Genomic DNA, 13,764 nt, shown 5'->3' with positions numbered 1-13,764 from the left:
ACACACACACACGCACACGCACACGCACACGCACACGCACACGCACACGCACGGGCGCGCGCAGTCAGATGACATCCGCAGGTGCATGCCTCACCTTTCCTCCCGCTCCCGCTTCTGTTTCCGAGCATGGCGATCCATCACACTTGTTTTAGTTCTAGTTTTCTTCCAAGAGTAGTAAAACTTCACCAAACTTGCTATGGATTTATCAGGAAGCTAAGTGCAGAAATCAAGTTGGTGAAAATATGAAGCTGGAGTTTACCAATCAAATGTGCTTAGGATACATTTCATAAGGATCGGCCATTGGATTTTAAAATGTACAGAAAAGGAAAGCCTAATAAAACGCATTTTTCTTTTCTTTTTTTTAAAAGATTGATTGATTGATTGATTGATTTATTTATTATATATAAGTACACTGTAGCTGACTTCAGACACACCAGAAGAGGGCATCCGATCTCATTATAGATGGTTGTGAGCCACCATGTGGTTGCTGGGATTTGAACTCAGGACTTTGGAAGAGCAGTCAGTGTTCTTAGCCAATTAGCCATCTCTCCAGCCCCGCACTTTTCTTTTTAAAAAATTATCTTTAACTTTATTATAAAAAAGTTGGGCCAAAAAAAAATTTCACACACCAAAATTAACCAGACTCAAAGACCATACACCTCAGTGAACTTCTATGCAGTTACAGAGGCCATTCAGTATCAAAGCTGCATTTTATACTTTCACATTGCATTTTATACTTTCACAAATATTGAATATCTTATGCACTTTATCAACCACCAAAATTGAAAAATTCATGAGTTTTAACTACAAAAATGATTAACTTTTTATGCATTTTTAAAAAGTAATACATTTTCTTTTTAATTTTTAAAAATTTGTATAGCCCTGGCTGCCCTAGAACTCAAAATGTAGATCAGGCTGGCCTTGAACGCAGAGATCCGTCTGCCTCTGCCCTCAAATACCACCTCTTGTGTTTTTGTTTGTTTGTTTGCCAGCCTGAAAGCTGGCAGGCCCGGCAAGTCCATCTCCATCACACCTATCCCCACCACTGGAACTCCAGTTATGTGTTCGAAATGCCTGAACCATTAATGTGGGTTCTAGGATTTGAATTCAGTTTTCACTGCCAGAGTTAAAACAACTCTCTTACCACAGAGCCATCTCTCCAATCCCTAGGTTTTAATCTTACAAATTCATTTTAACATTTAATACAAGCACCAGGGAACTTTAATGTGGAGTTTATCAATAGCTTCCTAGAGAGTAAAAAATATAGCCAAGTATGATGGTGCACACCTTTAAATCTAGCACTCGGGAGGCAAAGGCAGGAAGATCTCTGTGAGTTCAAGGCCAGCCTGGTCTACAAAGTGAGTTGTAGGCCAGTCAGGGCTACACAGAGAAACCCTGTATCAAAATACCAAGAATCATCCAGCCAAAAAAGCAGATTTACAGCCCAGGGCTGTGATATTCCTTCAAAAGCCATCATCGGAGATCCTGCCTGTTGACATCACTTTTTGAGACCAGGTGGGGTGGGTGGGGTCTTTGTGGAGGTTTAGCTTATACATTTACAATAGCAGCTTCACTCTGTACTAGAATTGCTGAGCTACAGAGCAGGTTTTTGTTTTGTTTTGGTTTTTCTGAGACAGGGTTTCTCTGTGTAGCCCTGGCTGTCCTGGAACTCACTCTGTAGACCAGGCTGGCCTCGGACTCAGAAATCCACCTGCCTCTGCCTCCCGAGTGCTGGGATTAAAGGCATGTGCCACCACTGTCCAGCTACAGAGCAGTTTTTTAAAAAGCAATTTATTAAGCTGCTTTTTCTAAAGGGGATTTTATTCAAAAGGAAATACTTGGGGCTAGAGACATGGTCAGTGGTTAAGAACTGGCTGCTTGCCGGGCGTGGTGGTGCATGCCTTTAATCCCAGCACTCAGGAGGATGAGGCAGGCGAATTTCTGAGTTCAAGGCCAGCCTGGTCTACAAAGTGAGTTCCAGGACAGCCAGGGCTACACAGAGAAACCCTGTCTTGAAAAACCAAAAAAAAAAAAAAAAAAAAAAAAAAAAAAGAACTGGCTGGTTTTCCAAAAGGCCATGGGCTCAATTCCCAGTACCTACATGTCAGCTCACAACAGTTTGTAATTCTTGTTCTAGAGATTTGATGCTCTTTTCTAATCTCTGTAAGCACCAGGCACACAAGTGGAACAAAGACATAAATGCTGGCAAAACACACACATAAAACAAGCAAGCAGCCAGGCATGGTGGCACACGCCTTTAATCCCAGCACTCGGGAGGCAGAGGCAGAGGCAGGCGGATTTCTGAGTTTGAGGCCAGCCTGGTCTACAGAGACAGCCAGGGCTACACAGAGAAACCCTGTCTTGGAAAAAACAAAACAAAACAAAAAAACAAGCAAGCAAATAAACTAACAAATAAATGAAACATTTAAAGTTTATGATAACTCTGTCTCACAAAGAGTATAAAATATAAGAAGCAAAAATTAAAACAACAAGAACAACAACATAACCCTGCTTACCATTTGCTGGATCCTATGAAAAGTTTTCCCATGAAAACTAAAGGCTTGCTCAAATAAGACTTTGTCTTCTACAGTCCACTCATCTGGAAAGGGGGTGAAGTTGGGCAAGTCGGCCAATGATTTTTCAATATTATGCTTATGCCAAAAGAGCATCCCAAGAGCCTAGAAAAATGATATTGGCAACATTATAGAACACATAAATGAACCATTAAATCGGGAGTGAAGACAGCAAACAGGCATTGTGTGCTTCCAACAGACGGGCGAGGAGACCTGAGGAGAGCCGAGGCACCCGACGGCTGCACTCAGTGTGACATCTGGTCTACCACCCTAACTACTCTTTAGCACCCAGCTCAATGGTGCTGAGCACACGCATGATGACTCACCCTCTGTGAAACAAACACTGTGCCCATTCAACAGCAGCGCTCTTCCCTCCAAATCCTTCCTTTCAGGCCCAGCAACCAACTGCCTAGGATGCTGACTTCTCTGAGAAAGGGTCTCAAATAAGAAAACAGACAGTTTTGCCCCTCAAGATATGCTCTCCCTATGGAGTCCATGCTTGCTTCACACTCAATTCTCCTGCCTCAGTTTCCCTAGGGGTGGGACCACAGGTTCCTAGCTATTCCTTCTGTTTGTCACAGGGATTATATTGAACATTCTAAAGTTATAAGATTCAGATTGGAATTTATGTTAAAGTAGTTTCAACAAAATATAAACATTTAGCTTCTTACACAGCCTTCCAGCTGTGGGCAGCACAGACCTCTGCTGTGTCATATATCAGAAGAAGAGAAGCAAGCTAAGGCTGTAAAAGAATCACTTAGGCTATATGGAAAATGTAGACTTACAGACACTGAGGTAATACTATCAGCTTTCAGCCTATTTCCCCCACTAGCATTTGTATCTTAAATTGTTGCCTTGACTCTGGTCTTACTCCTTCATCTAGGTCTGAGTCACTGACTAGTGTCCTTTCCTTTTCTTCCTCAGGACTCCTACAGCATCCTTGAGGAATAGGCAGACAATGCATAAGGAGTCCTTTATTATTTTTAAAATCTGTTAATGTCTTAGTTTATAATTTTATTTAGCTGTGTGTTTGTGTGCTTGAATGCAGTCACGTGTGTACATACATGCACTAAAGCCAAAAAACTCCTGTGTATGACAGAGAGCAGCTGGCGTGAGTGACTCAGGAATGAACTTGGGCCATCCGATTCAATGAGTAACCTGCCCCTTACTCACTGAGCCACCTCACCAGCCCCTCGTTTTTTGAAGGACCGGTTCTATCAGGTATAGGAATGTTTTTCCCTTTCTCGTTCTCTGTACTAGGAAGTGAACCCAGGACCTACCACTAAGCTGAATATCCCTCCAACCCAAACAAACAACTCTTGGTTCAAAGTCTTTTGTTTGTTTCCCTACCATTCCAACACATCCTATCACTGTCTTTGGGACTCTAAAGCTCCTGATGACAAGTCTGCTAGCTTTACTGTGAGCCCTTGCAGCCCAAGAATGGCTTTTTTCTTGCATCTTTGGCTTTTGAGTATTTCATACTGAATCTTGGTGTGGGTAAGTTCATCTTGAAGTGTGTTGAGCTATTTTGAGATGGCATCGATTTTAGGGGTTCTCTACTTTTCTTTTCCCCCTTCGAGATCTCTCCCGATCCCTTCTCTCTTCTCCTGAAGCTTCCTAAGCCTTCTCTCTTCTCCTTGAGGACACCCCACAGGATTCCTGGGTTCTGAACTCTTGTTCATCCCCTCCCCCTTCAAACACAAAGTTTGCCTTTTCCTGGGCTAGGAGTATATAGGATATCCTGGTCCCCCACCTCCAGTACCACAAACAATAAGACAATTGTCCTATGTTCAGATGCATTCATCTGCCTACTCAAAATGGCCCTTTTGAGCATTAGTAAGTGAATTAAAATCGTGGGGTAAACAGTGGGGATGCAGCTCAGTGATGGAGCACTTGCCTAGCATGTTCAAGGTCACGTGTAGGTAGTAGATCTGACATCAGGTATTTTTGAGGAATAGTTTCTGTTGGTTTAATCTTGGGTATCAATTTCTCAAAATTAAAAAAGCTCTATCCTAGAGGAAGCCTTCTTGAGATTCAAGATAAATAAAACTCAGAAGCATCAGGAAGTTCCTAAGTTACAAGATTCACAAGCATCGCTCTCCCCAACTCCAGGTTATATACACAGTAAGGACGGGAGAGAAGACAGCGAGTGGTCAAGGTGCTGGAAAATCGTTTTATGTCAGGGCATTTTATCACAGCAACAAACTGAAACTAGCAAGCTCTTGCTTGTGCAGGTAACCCAGCAAGCTCACTGGCTTACTGCCTTAGGCAGTGAAACCGTTTCCTTGCCCTGTTATTGGTGCTTTAACTGGGCAAACAAACAAGTTCATGGCTGCCCTCAAAAGGTTTTTCCTTCAGTGTCCATACTTTCTGGCTTTGAGGTAAGCTTTGTGTATTCTCCGCTAAAAACTGGGCATCTAGGGGCTGAAGAGATGGCTCAGTGATTAAGAGCACTGACTGCTCTTTCAGAGGTCCTGTGTTCAATTTCCAGCAACCACGTGGTGACTCACAATCAGCTGTAATGGGATCTGATGCCCTCTTCCACTGTGGCTGAAGACAGCTACTCATATATTTAAAATAAATCATTCTTTAAAAACAAAACAAAGGGCTGGTAAGATGGCTCAGGGGTTAAGAGCACTGACTGCTGTTCCCGAGGTCCTGAGTTCAAGTCCCAGCAACCACATGGTGGCTCACAACCATCCATAATGAGATCTGATGCCCTCTTCTGGTATGACTGAAGACAGATACAGTGTACTTAGAGATAATAACAAATAAATTAAAAAAAACAAAAAAAAACAAAAAAAACAGACAACAAAAAAGCCTGGCCATCTAGATTTAACCATGCAGTAGCCTTGACAATCAGATGCTTGCTTCCCCTGAGGTGCAGCCTCCTTCTCTCACACTTCTTATAACTGTGAACTGTCTGTGTGGCAAGGATCAGCACGAGGTATGACTTTTTAGATCTTTTCTGTGCCTATTTCGTTCCCTGGACATACACAGCAACTTTCTAATTTTCTCCTCTCATGTTGTTCCATTTGATTGCCTTAATCTGTAATGTCTGTCTCTCAGAAGAGAAAAAATGTAGAGAGCGCAAGAGGGTGAGTGTTTTGGTCCCTTATTTCCTGGATGTGACTCCAGCAGGGACAAGAACTCAACAGGGAGGGGCAGCAACAATGACCACTGGATTTTTTGCCTGCCCTTCCATCATAACAGCAATCAGTCATAGGTCAGAGATCAAGTGTTCAGATTTCCAACATGGAGAACGGTATGTTTTTGTGTACTCTAGTTCCCACAAGCTACATGCACGCTGCTACAGGAATAAATGTGCAGCAGCAGATAAGGGAAAGACAGCTACGGCCTGTGTGTAGACAGGAAATAACCAAAGCTTCGAGTTTCTCTGTGTGTTTTGTTTTGGTTTTGAAGACAGGGTTTCTCTGTGTAGCCCTTGCTGTCCTCAAACTCAGATCTGCCTGCTTCTGCTTTCCAAGTGCTGGGATTAAAGCCACAGGACACCACCAACAGACCCAAAGCTTCAAGTCTTTACAGAGCAGATGTGCCTCAATAGTTGTACCACAGGTGCTTCCGACTCTCCTGGAATGTGCTCTTTATTGTTAACTTGGTATTTGTTTCAACTCACTGAGAAACCAGCTCTAGAAGTGAGTTTGTGTGCGGTTCCTCCGTTCTTCCTCCCATTTTAGACTCAAATATGTTCCTCTTAAGGCGTTTTACAGGCTCCTTGTCTGGGGTGGGCTGACTCTGTTCCTAAGGCTATGACAGGAGGGAAGGACAGCCAAACAGCCAAGGCAGAAACAGGATGGCTGAGAACAGCTAGACGCTTGTCTCCAGGTCACTATCATACAGAAGCGCTTGCAGTGGAAAGAAACTCTGTGAGTACAGCTGTGGGAAGCTCATCTATAGGCAAAAGCTCACACGAGAACTCTAAGCCTGTACCTCAACTCAGCCAGTCAGTTGGGTGTTGTAAGCAACAAGTCTGAGATACGCCCATAAGTCGTTATACAGTCAGAGACCCTAAGGGACTGTAAGGTATTCCACAACAGGACAAGAAACCAATTACACATTCCAATGAGAAAACCAAACTAGTCAGCAGCTACTGCCTTTTGCCCACTCAATAAGACTGACAGCCCGGGGGCTGGTGAGATGGCTCAGTGGGTAAGAGCACCCGACTGCTCTTCCGAAGGTCCGGAGTTCAAATCCCAGCAACCACATGGTGGCTCACAACCATCTGTAACAAGATCTGACGCCCTCTTCTGGAGTGTCTGAAGACAACTACAGTGTACTTACATATAATAAATAAATAAATCTTTAAAAAAAAAAAAAAAAAAAAAAGACTGACAGCCCACAGAAGACACTGACCCGGTGGGTCCATGGCAAGCTCTGCTTTCCACAACAAGAAATGAACTGTTACCTGCTCCATGTTGTACCCGTGCTTCTCTTTGGCGATAGCGATGTACTCGTCCACTGAAAAACAGAGACCAGTAGTCAGCCTGAGGACAGCAAGACTGCACGCACCAGAGCCGGCTCCTTCAAAGCCTATCATGCTCACGTGGGAATAAACAAACACAACATAGAATACAACCCCAATGCACATCGGAATCCCCCAGAGAAATGTCCAAATGGCTATACACCTAGTGAGCCTATAAACACTTTAAACATCCTGCTTCAACTTCTATCTTCTAGGATTTAGAAACTTATTTAGTGTAAAAGGAAATAGGACAGGCAAGAGAGATGGCTCAGCAGTTATGAGTACCACAAAGGAGGACCTGAGTTTGATTTTTGGCACACAGATAGCTAACAACTGCCTGTAATTCCAACTTGGGAAAGTAGGAGCCTGACTCTCTCTTCTAGTCTCTACTGTAATCCCCACATACATGACACATGACACAAATAACACACACACATGTACATAATATTTTGTAAATTTTAAATAAAACAAAACAAAAAACCCACCACCACAGCTACTGTTTTGTTTGTCAGAGAGAGTATCTCACTACATAAACCAGGCTGCCTCTGATAAAGCCAACTATTGAGGCTACTTTCATTTTGGTGGATCTACAGAGGATCTAAAGGTTGTAACAAGTACATTAACATGTGGAGCCTTGACACCCATGAGAGAACCTGCTCTGTACCAGTCAATAGACAGCTTTTTAGCCATTAACCTTGAAATACAACAGGGTGTATTATCCTTGAAATATCCAGGGTGGGCAAAGGCCATGGGCTGGGGGCTTAGGGTTCCTGGAATGCCTGCCTCGTTAGCACGGGAAGCATGTCGGGAATCACAGGGCTGGCTGAACGGGTTTTAAGGGGAAAAAGAAATCAATCTGTAATCTAACTGTGGCTGCATGGCATTCCTCAGAGAGAGGCACATGCTGGCACATGATGCTAGCGCAGCGGTGCGTGCTGGTGACCCAGCAGTGGGAAGGCAGGGACAGGGTGGCCCTGAGTGACTGCTGCAGAAAGCTTTGCTGACTCGGCGAGAGACACTACCTGGAAATGTAAGGTGAACAATCAGAATGGCCAATCAATAAAAGAATTGACGGCTCATACTGGAGAGGCTATGGAGTAAGGGGAACACTCATCCATTGCTTGGGGGGGGGGGGCAGTGCGGTGCAAACTTATGCAGCTACTATGGAAATCAGCGTAGCAGTTCCTTGGCGAGCTAGACTAGACCTACCTCCAGACGCAACTATACCACTCTAAGATATACCCAAAGAAGGCTTCATCCTACTACAAGGACAGTTGCTCAACCGTGCTCATTGCTGCTCTATTCATAATAGCAAGGTACAACCTAGATGTCTGTCTGTGAATGAATGAAGAAAACGTGGTATATTTACACAGTGGAATATCACTCAGTTGTTTATAAAAAAATGAAATCATGAAATTCACAGGTAAATGTATGAAGCTAGAAAAAAATCATCCTAAGTGAGGTACCCCAGACCCAGAAAGACAAATATGACATGTGTTGGTGTCAGCTATAAGTAACTATAAGTAAGCTACAATCCATGTTGCCACAGAAGATCTGTGTAGAACAGGGGATGAGCGGGCTGTGCTGAGTCACCCTAAGACGGGAAATGGAATACACAGTCACAGACGAATAAGGGATGGACTGGAAGAGGATCAAGCAGGAAAGGGGAGGGATGGGGAAGAGGGGAGGAAATACAGGGACGGACAGCTAAAACTAGGGCCCATTTAAGGGGTTGTATAGACACCTAATACAATAGAAGCTCCTTAAAATATATACATGGAATAACAGGGAGACAGACCCCAGGATGGACATCACTTGTCACCTAATGAAGTCTCCACTGCCAGGAATGGATTAAGTCCTGTCGCATTGTGGGTCAAAGGGGCCCCATGAGAACCTCAAACAACTCAACACTGTTCCCAAGGTTCCTGAGGTCCTGTTCTGAAGACAGCACTTACACAACTCCCTGAGCTAGAACTTTGGTCCCAGTACTAGGGAGGTGGATCTCTGAAATCTAGGCCACTCAAGCCTACACAGTGAGATCCAATCAAAAAATAAAGAAGTGGCAGGAGCAACAGTCCAGCAGGCCAGAGCACTGGCTGCTCCTGCAGGACTCAGGGCCAAGTCCCAGCACCCACACAGCAACTGACAATTATCCCTAACTCCAGTTCTAAGGGTCCAAAGGGCACAAATACACTTAGGTGGACAAACATTTATACACATAAAGTAAAATAAATAAATCTAAAAAAATAACTCATCAAAAGGGCTGGAGAGAAGGCTCAGAGGTTAAGAGTCAGCTCTTCCAGGTCCCGAGTTCAATTCCCAGCAACCACATGGTGGCTCACAACCATCTGTAATGGGGTCTGATGCCCTCTTCTGCTGTGTCTGAAGACAGAGACAGAAAAACAACAAAGGTAAGACAGTTTGCTAAGTCAATGATGGTGGTATCTGCCCCCAAAAGTAGAGACAGCACAGGCCAGCTATGTTCATGAAGGGTCAGGATCCAATCCAAGCTCTGCCTCTATTTACTGCGCAAAAAAAGTCAAGACTGACCTTGAACTTGTGGCAATGCTTTTAGTGCTTCGCTATAGCAACTTATAGGTTTCTACTATTTAATAAAAATTTCGGTTACTATCATTTTGGATTTACCTTCAAGACTGTGACCCAAAGGACTGGGCTTTAAAAAATTAAAATGTGGTCTGGCAAGGTGGCTTTGAGGTAAAAAGAAGCACTCATTGCCAGTCCTCACACACACATGAACCCTGGAACAAGGAGAGGGTCAATGCAGCAAGCTTCCCTCTGACCTCTACACCTGCAACAGTGTGAATATACACACCCAAAATTTAAATAATTAAAACTAAAGTGCAGTTGTTCAAGGTAGTGTGCCTAGAGAGCAGCCAAGTTTCCCAAACCAGCCAATGCCAGCTACCATGAAGACAGAGTTGCTCCGCTCTCATGTCCACCAACCTAGCCTTGCCTTGCCTTGCCTTTCCTTTCCTTTCCTTTCCTTTCCTTTCCTTTCCTTTCCTTTCCTTTTTCATCTATTTGTTTGTGACAGTGTCTCTCTACGTAGCCCTGGATGTCCTAGAACTTGCTATGTATGTAGGCCAGGCTCGTCTTAAACCCAGAGACCCCAACTGTAATTTGTTTTGAACACTGAGTGTCCACTGTCCCCAGCAGAGCTCGGTCGCCTAACTGGGAACATCAGCCACGGGCATCCACTCTTCTTGCTTTTCTTGAAATGTTCTTCGGAGTTAGTTACACAAATACTAATTTTGGTAGGCCTCTCTGCTACACTACCTGGTCCTCACTTCTCTGATTTTCTGAGAGAGGTGGACACCTACCCCCCACCCTACTTTGCACAGGACAGCATTTGGTACAAGCGATGAAATGGGAGATATGCATTAGCTAAAAACTCCCTCATGGTTAAAAGCCCTTCCATGAAAATAAACTTTCCGCCTAAGAAAATCAACTCTGCTCTCATAAGAACAAAAGCTTACAGGAGCTTAAAGGAAATGAAATGGCTCAGGAGAAACACAAGTCCCCTGAGGATCTCTCCAGGGGAGAGTCCGTGTCTGTCTCTGTAAGGGGCTGAGGGGTCCTGTGCAGAACCTCTTGGGGACCAAGGCAGGAGGTCCACAGAGGTCACACAGCTTAAGCAGCAGCACAGTGGCTCTGTCCCCAGGGCATCCTGCCCACGCTTGGGAGAGGAGAGGCCTGTCGCTGACTGACTACTCCCACTGACACCCGCCTGCAGGTCAGAAGCCTCAGACTCAGCACTGGGCAGACTCCGTCTGCGCTGACATCACCACCATGGCGCAGTGCAGGGCTGTTTACTTGACAATTATATCCAAACAGGCCTGGAGAACCACCTGATATTAACTCTGATGGTGACAGATCTGCACCACTGTGATCATAAAACAGAGACTGTATTAATCCATGGCTTTTTAGGGTTGCAGTACTCACTCACTATTTGGTGTAGCTTGAACAGAGTAAAATACAGCATGATCAAAGGAATGTGATAGAGGCCAAAGGCAAGTAACAAAATATGCCTTGGCTTGCGCTTTGTTTCTATGTTAATATTTTTAACCCAATGAAACAAAGTCCTTAGAGTAGCAAGAGTTTCAAATTCAATTGCAAAAGAAAGAACAGATGAAAGCTGCTATGGTAACCAATTCACCCTTCCCTCCCCCAGACACTGCAGATTCAGAAACTGTCATCCTGAGTCGGTTACAGAGTAGGAGGCTCAGACCATAAGGCAGGCTGAGGACAAAGCTTATGGTCTTAATGGAGCTTAGAAAAAGACTATAACGGTTTGCAGTGGCACTAGGTACTGCAAAGGAAACACTACAGTAATTTCTGTCATGGCTTAAAATTGAGACTGCCAAACATTTCTAAAGAATGTAATAACAAGATTGGAGATGCTGCTCAGTAGAGCGTTATGCCTGGTGTGCACAAGGTTCTGGGTTCAATCCCCAGAACAATGGAGTATGATAAAAAAAAAAAGACCATGGCATTTCCTTTTATTATTATGAAAGAAGTTATCCCTAAGACTCACATAGAAGCAAAAGGAACATTTACGTACAACAGTTCTGCCACCTGGTGGACAAAGACATTACTACAGCCAACATCTGAACCCTGACTATCTTGAAGGAACAAGAGAAGGCAAGTCAGAAACAAGATAACTATGCTGTTTGTTACTATTCCCACTGCGTGCGTGCCCATTCCCCAGCCACCAGTGAAGACCACCATGGAGAGACAAGAGATGACTGCTCCATCCCAGCGCACAGCGCAGGAGGCTAAGTTCTCTTCAGGTCTTAAGTGTACTTCTCTGTAACTGGATAATTCTGTCCTCTTTTCCAGAACTCACATTTGCATATCAGTGTAAGAGTGAGCAGACCAGGCACACCTTTACCCTCAGCCCTCAGGAGGCAGGTGAGTCTCTATGCGGCCAGTTTGGACGTCACTGTGAATTCCGGACCAGCCAGAGCTACATGGTGAGACCCTGTCTCAAAATAGTCAGACACACACACATCCCTTCAACTCTTCCAGACCTGTCCCTAAGCAGGGAGCTGAACACTCACAGCAACCTTATTAACTGTGTGTACTTGGCTGTGCACGAAATAATTCAAAGACTCAAGATCTGCCTGGCTTTAATAGGGAGGGTGGGGTAGAGGGCGGCATAGACTAAGACAGTGCGTCATCTCTCTATTCTTGAGCAGAATGGAAAGAAAGCAGCCTTGGCTTCTCCTGAGAAACTGCTAGCTGAACTCCTTTGCTCGACTACAGAACAAGGATGAGACTCTTCGTCAGTCCTTCATAGAGTATTAGGAAAACATTTAAGATACACACGTGTAAACAATTATCAAATCAACTCTGTCACAACATTTCTTTTTTGCAGTGCTAGAAATCACACCTGAAGTTCCTTCCATCCATGACAGGCAAGTGCTCTCCTACTGAACACAATCCCTTTTATGTTTCTTTTCTCAGTCCTGAGAAACAAATCTAGGCCTTTCCTATGTTAAATCAATTTTCTGCCTCTAGGCAACACCTTCAGTGCCTAACGTATATTTGTATTTTTGTTTGTTGGCTTTTCGAGACAGGGTTTCTCTGTGTAGCTTTGGCTGACCAGAAACTGAGCTCTATAGACCAGGCTTTTCAGAGTATTGGGATTAAAGGTGTGTACCACCACTGCCAGGCTCCTGATATATTTATTTCATTCATGCCCCAAACTTCCTTTTAATGACTAGAGACTGCCTTACAAATGACTCATTTCAAGGCCACCTTCAACTAGGTCTTAGGCAGGCAGGATAGTGGCAATCGGAAAGCTGTTTCCATCTCTGAATCCCAGTGCCTTGAGTGGTTTACCTGTCTAACCCTGTATTTGTAGGCCTAGCAGTGAAGCAAGCTGTATACTACAGGAAGCTGACCTGCTTCACCCAAGTCACTTCCTCTCTATGCCTGATCCTTCTGGGCATGGGGGACAAAGTTAAGAATATGTTGAAGGGGGCCAAGGGGACTTACAAATCCTACCACTTTCAATGCTGCAACCTTGTGTGAAGCTACTCTTCATTCAGCACAGACACTGTGGACACTGCTGGAGAAACAGGCTCTTCAACAGCTTGCAGCACAGGCTGCAGCAGGATAGTCTATAGTAAATTATCTATTGTATGTATCAGAATCCATCCTCCAACAGACTTCTTAGATCTACTTTATGGCTAGTGCTACTCCCTGTAGCTATTTGGGCCCTTGTGGAATTCTCCTTACAGTTGAAAAGAGAAGTAACTCAAACAATTAATTACAATCGTCTTAAATTACTTATATAGGCAGCCTGCTCTGCAGAAAGAAAGAAGTCCTTCCCTGTGAGGGTTTCAGCATGCTTTAACCTACTCAAGTGCTATTTATAGGAAGGAGACTAGAAAACAACAATTAACAACAAAACCCACAAAACCCATAAGTATTTGAGGATGGAACTTGGTTTAGAGCTAATGTGACGGTATCCACAGAATGCACACACAGGATGTGTGAGCCCCAAAATCTCCCCAAACAAAAACATCCATATGGTAGGCTGAAGGATTATCAATGACTTTTAATAATGAAAATAAACTTGTCTGTAAGTAATGTACTTCCCCCAAACCCATTTGACAGTAACTTTTTACATATTATGGTCTAATCTCTTAAACACTGAGATGTCCTTTATGTAATCATAAA

At 44.0% G+C, this 13,764-nt stretch overlaps 1 protein-coding gene across 1 annotated transcript in view; it reads right to left on the bottom strand.

The window, feature by feature from the left end:
- Positions 1-13,764, bottom strand: part of Rcor1 (REST corepressor 1) — a 76,536-nt gene that overhangs the window by 15,770 nt on the left and 47,002 nt on the right. Inside the window, exons 4-6 of the mRNA NM_198023.3 lie at positions 7,000-7,052; positions 2,517-2,678; positions 95-213 (exon numbers count right to left, since the gene is read on the bottom strand). Of these exons, the coding sequence (NP_932140.2) occupies positions 95-213; positions 2,517-2,678; positions 7,000-7,052 (334 nt within the window). The remainder of the gene's footprint in view (positions 1-94; positions 214-2,516; positions 2,679-6,999; positions 7,053-13,764) is intronic.

This window comes from Mus musculus, chromosome 12, assembly GCF_000001635.26.
Source record: "Mus musculus strain C57BL/6J chromosome 12, GRCm38.p6 C57BL/6J".
NCBI classification, from domain to species: domain Eukaryota; kingdom Metazoa; phylum Chordata; class Mammalia; order Rodentia; family Muridae; genus Mus; species Mus musculus.
Note: the sequence above shows the minus strand (reverse complement) of the source record. Positions and strands in the feature narration are given on the sequence as shown.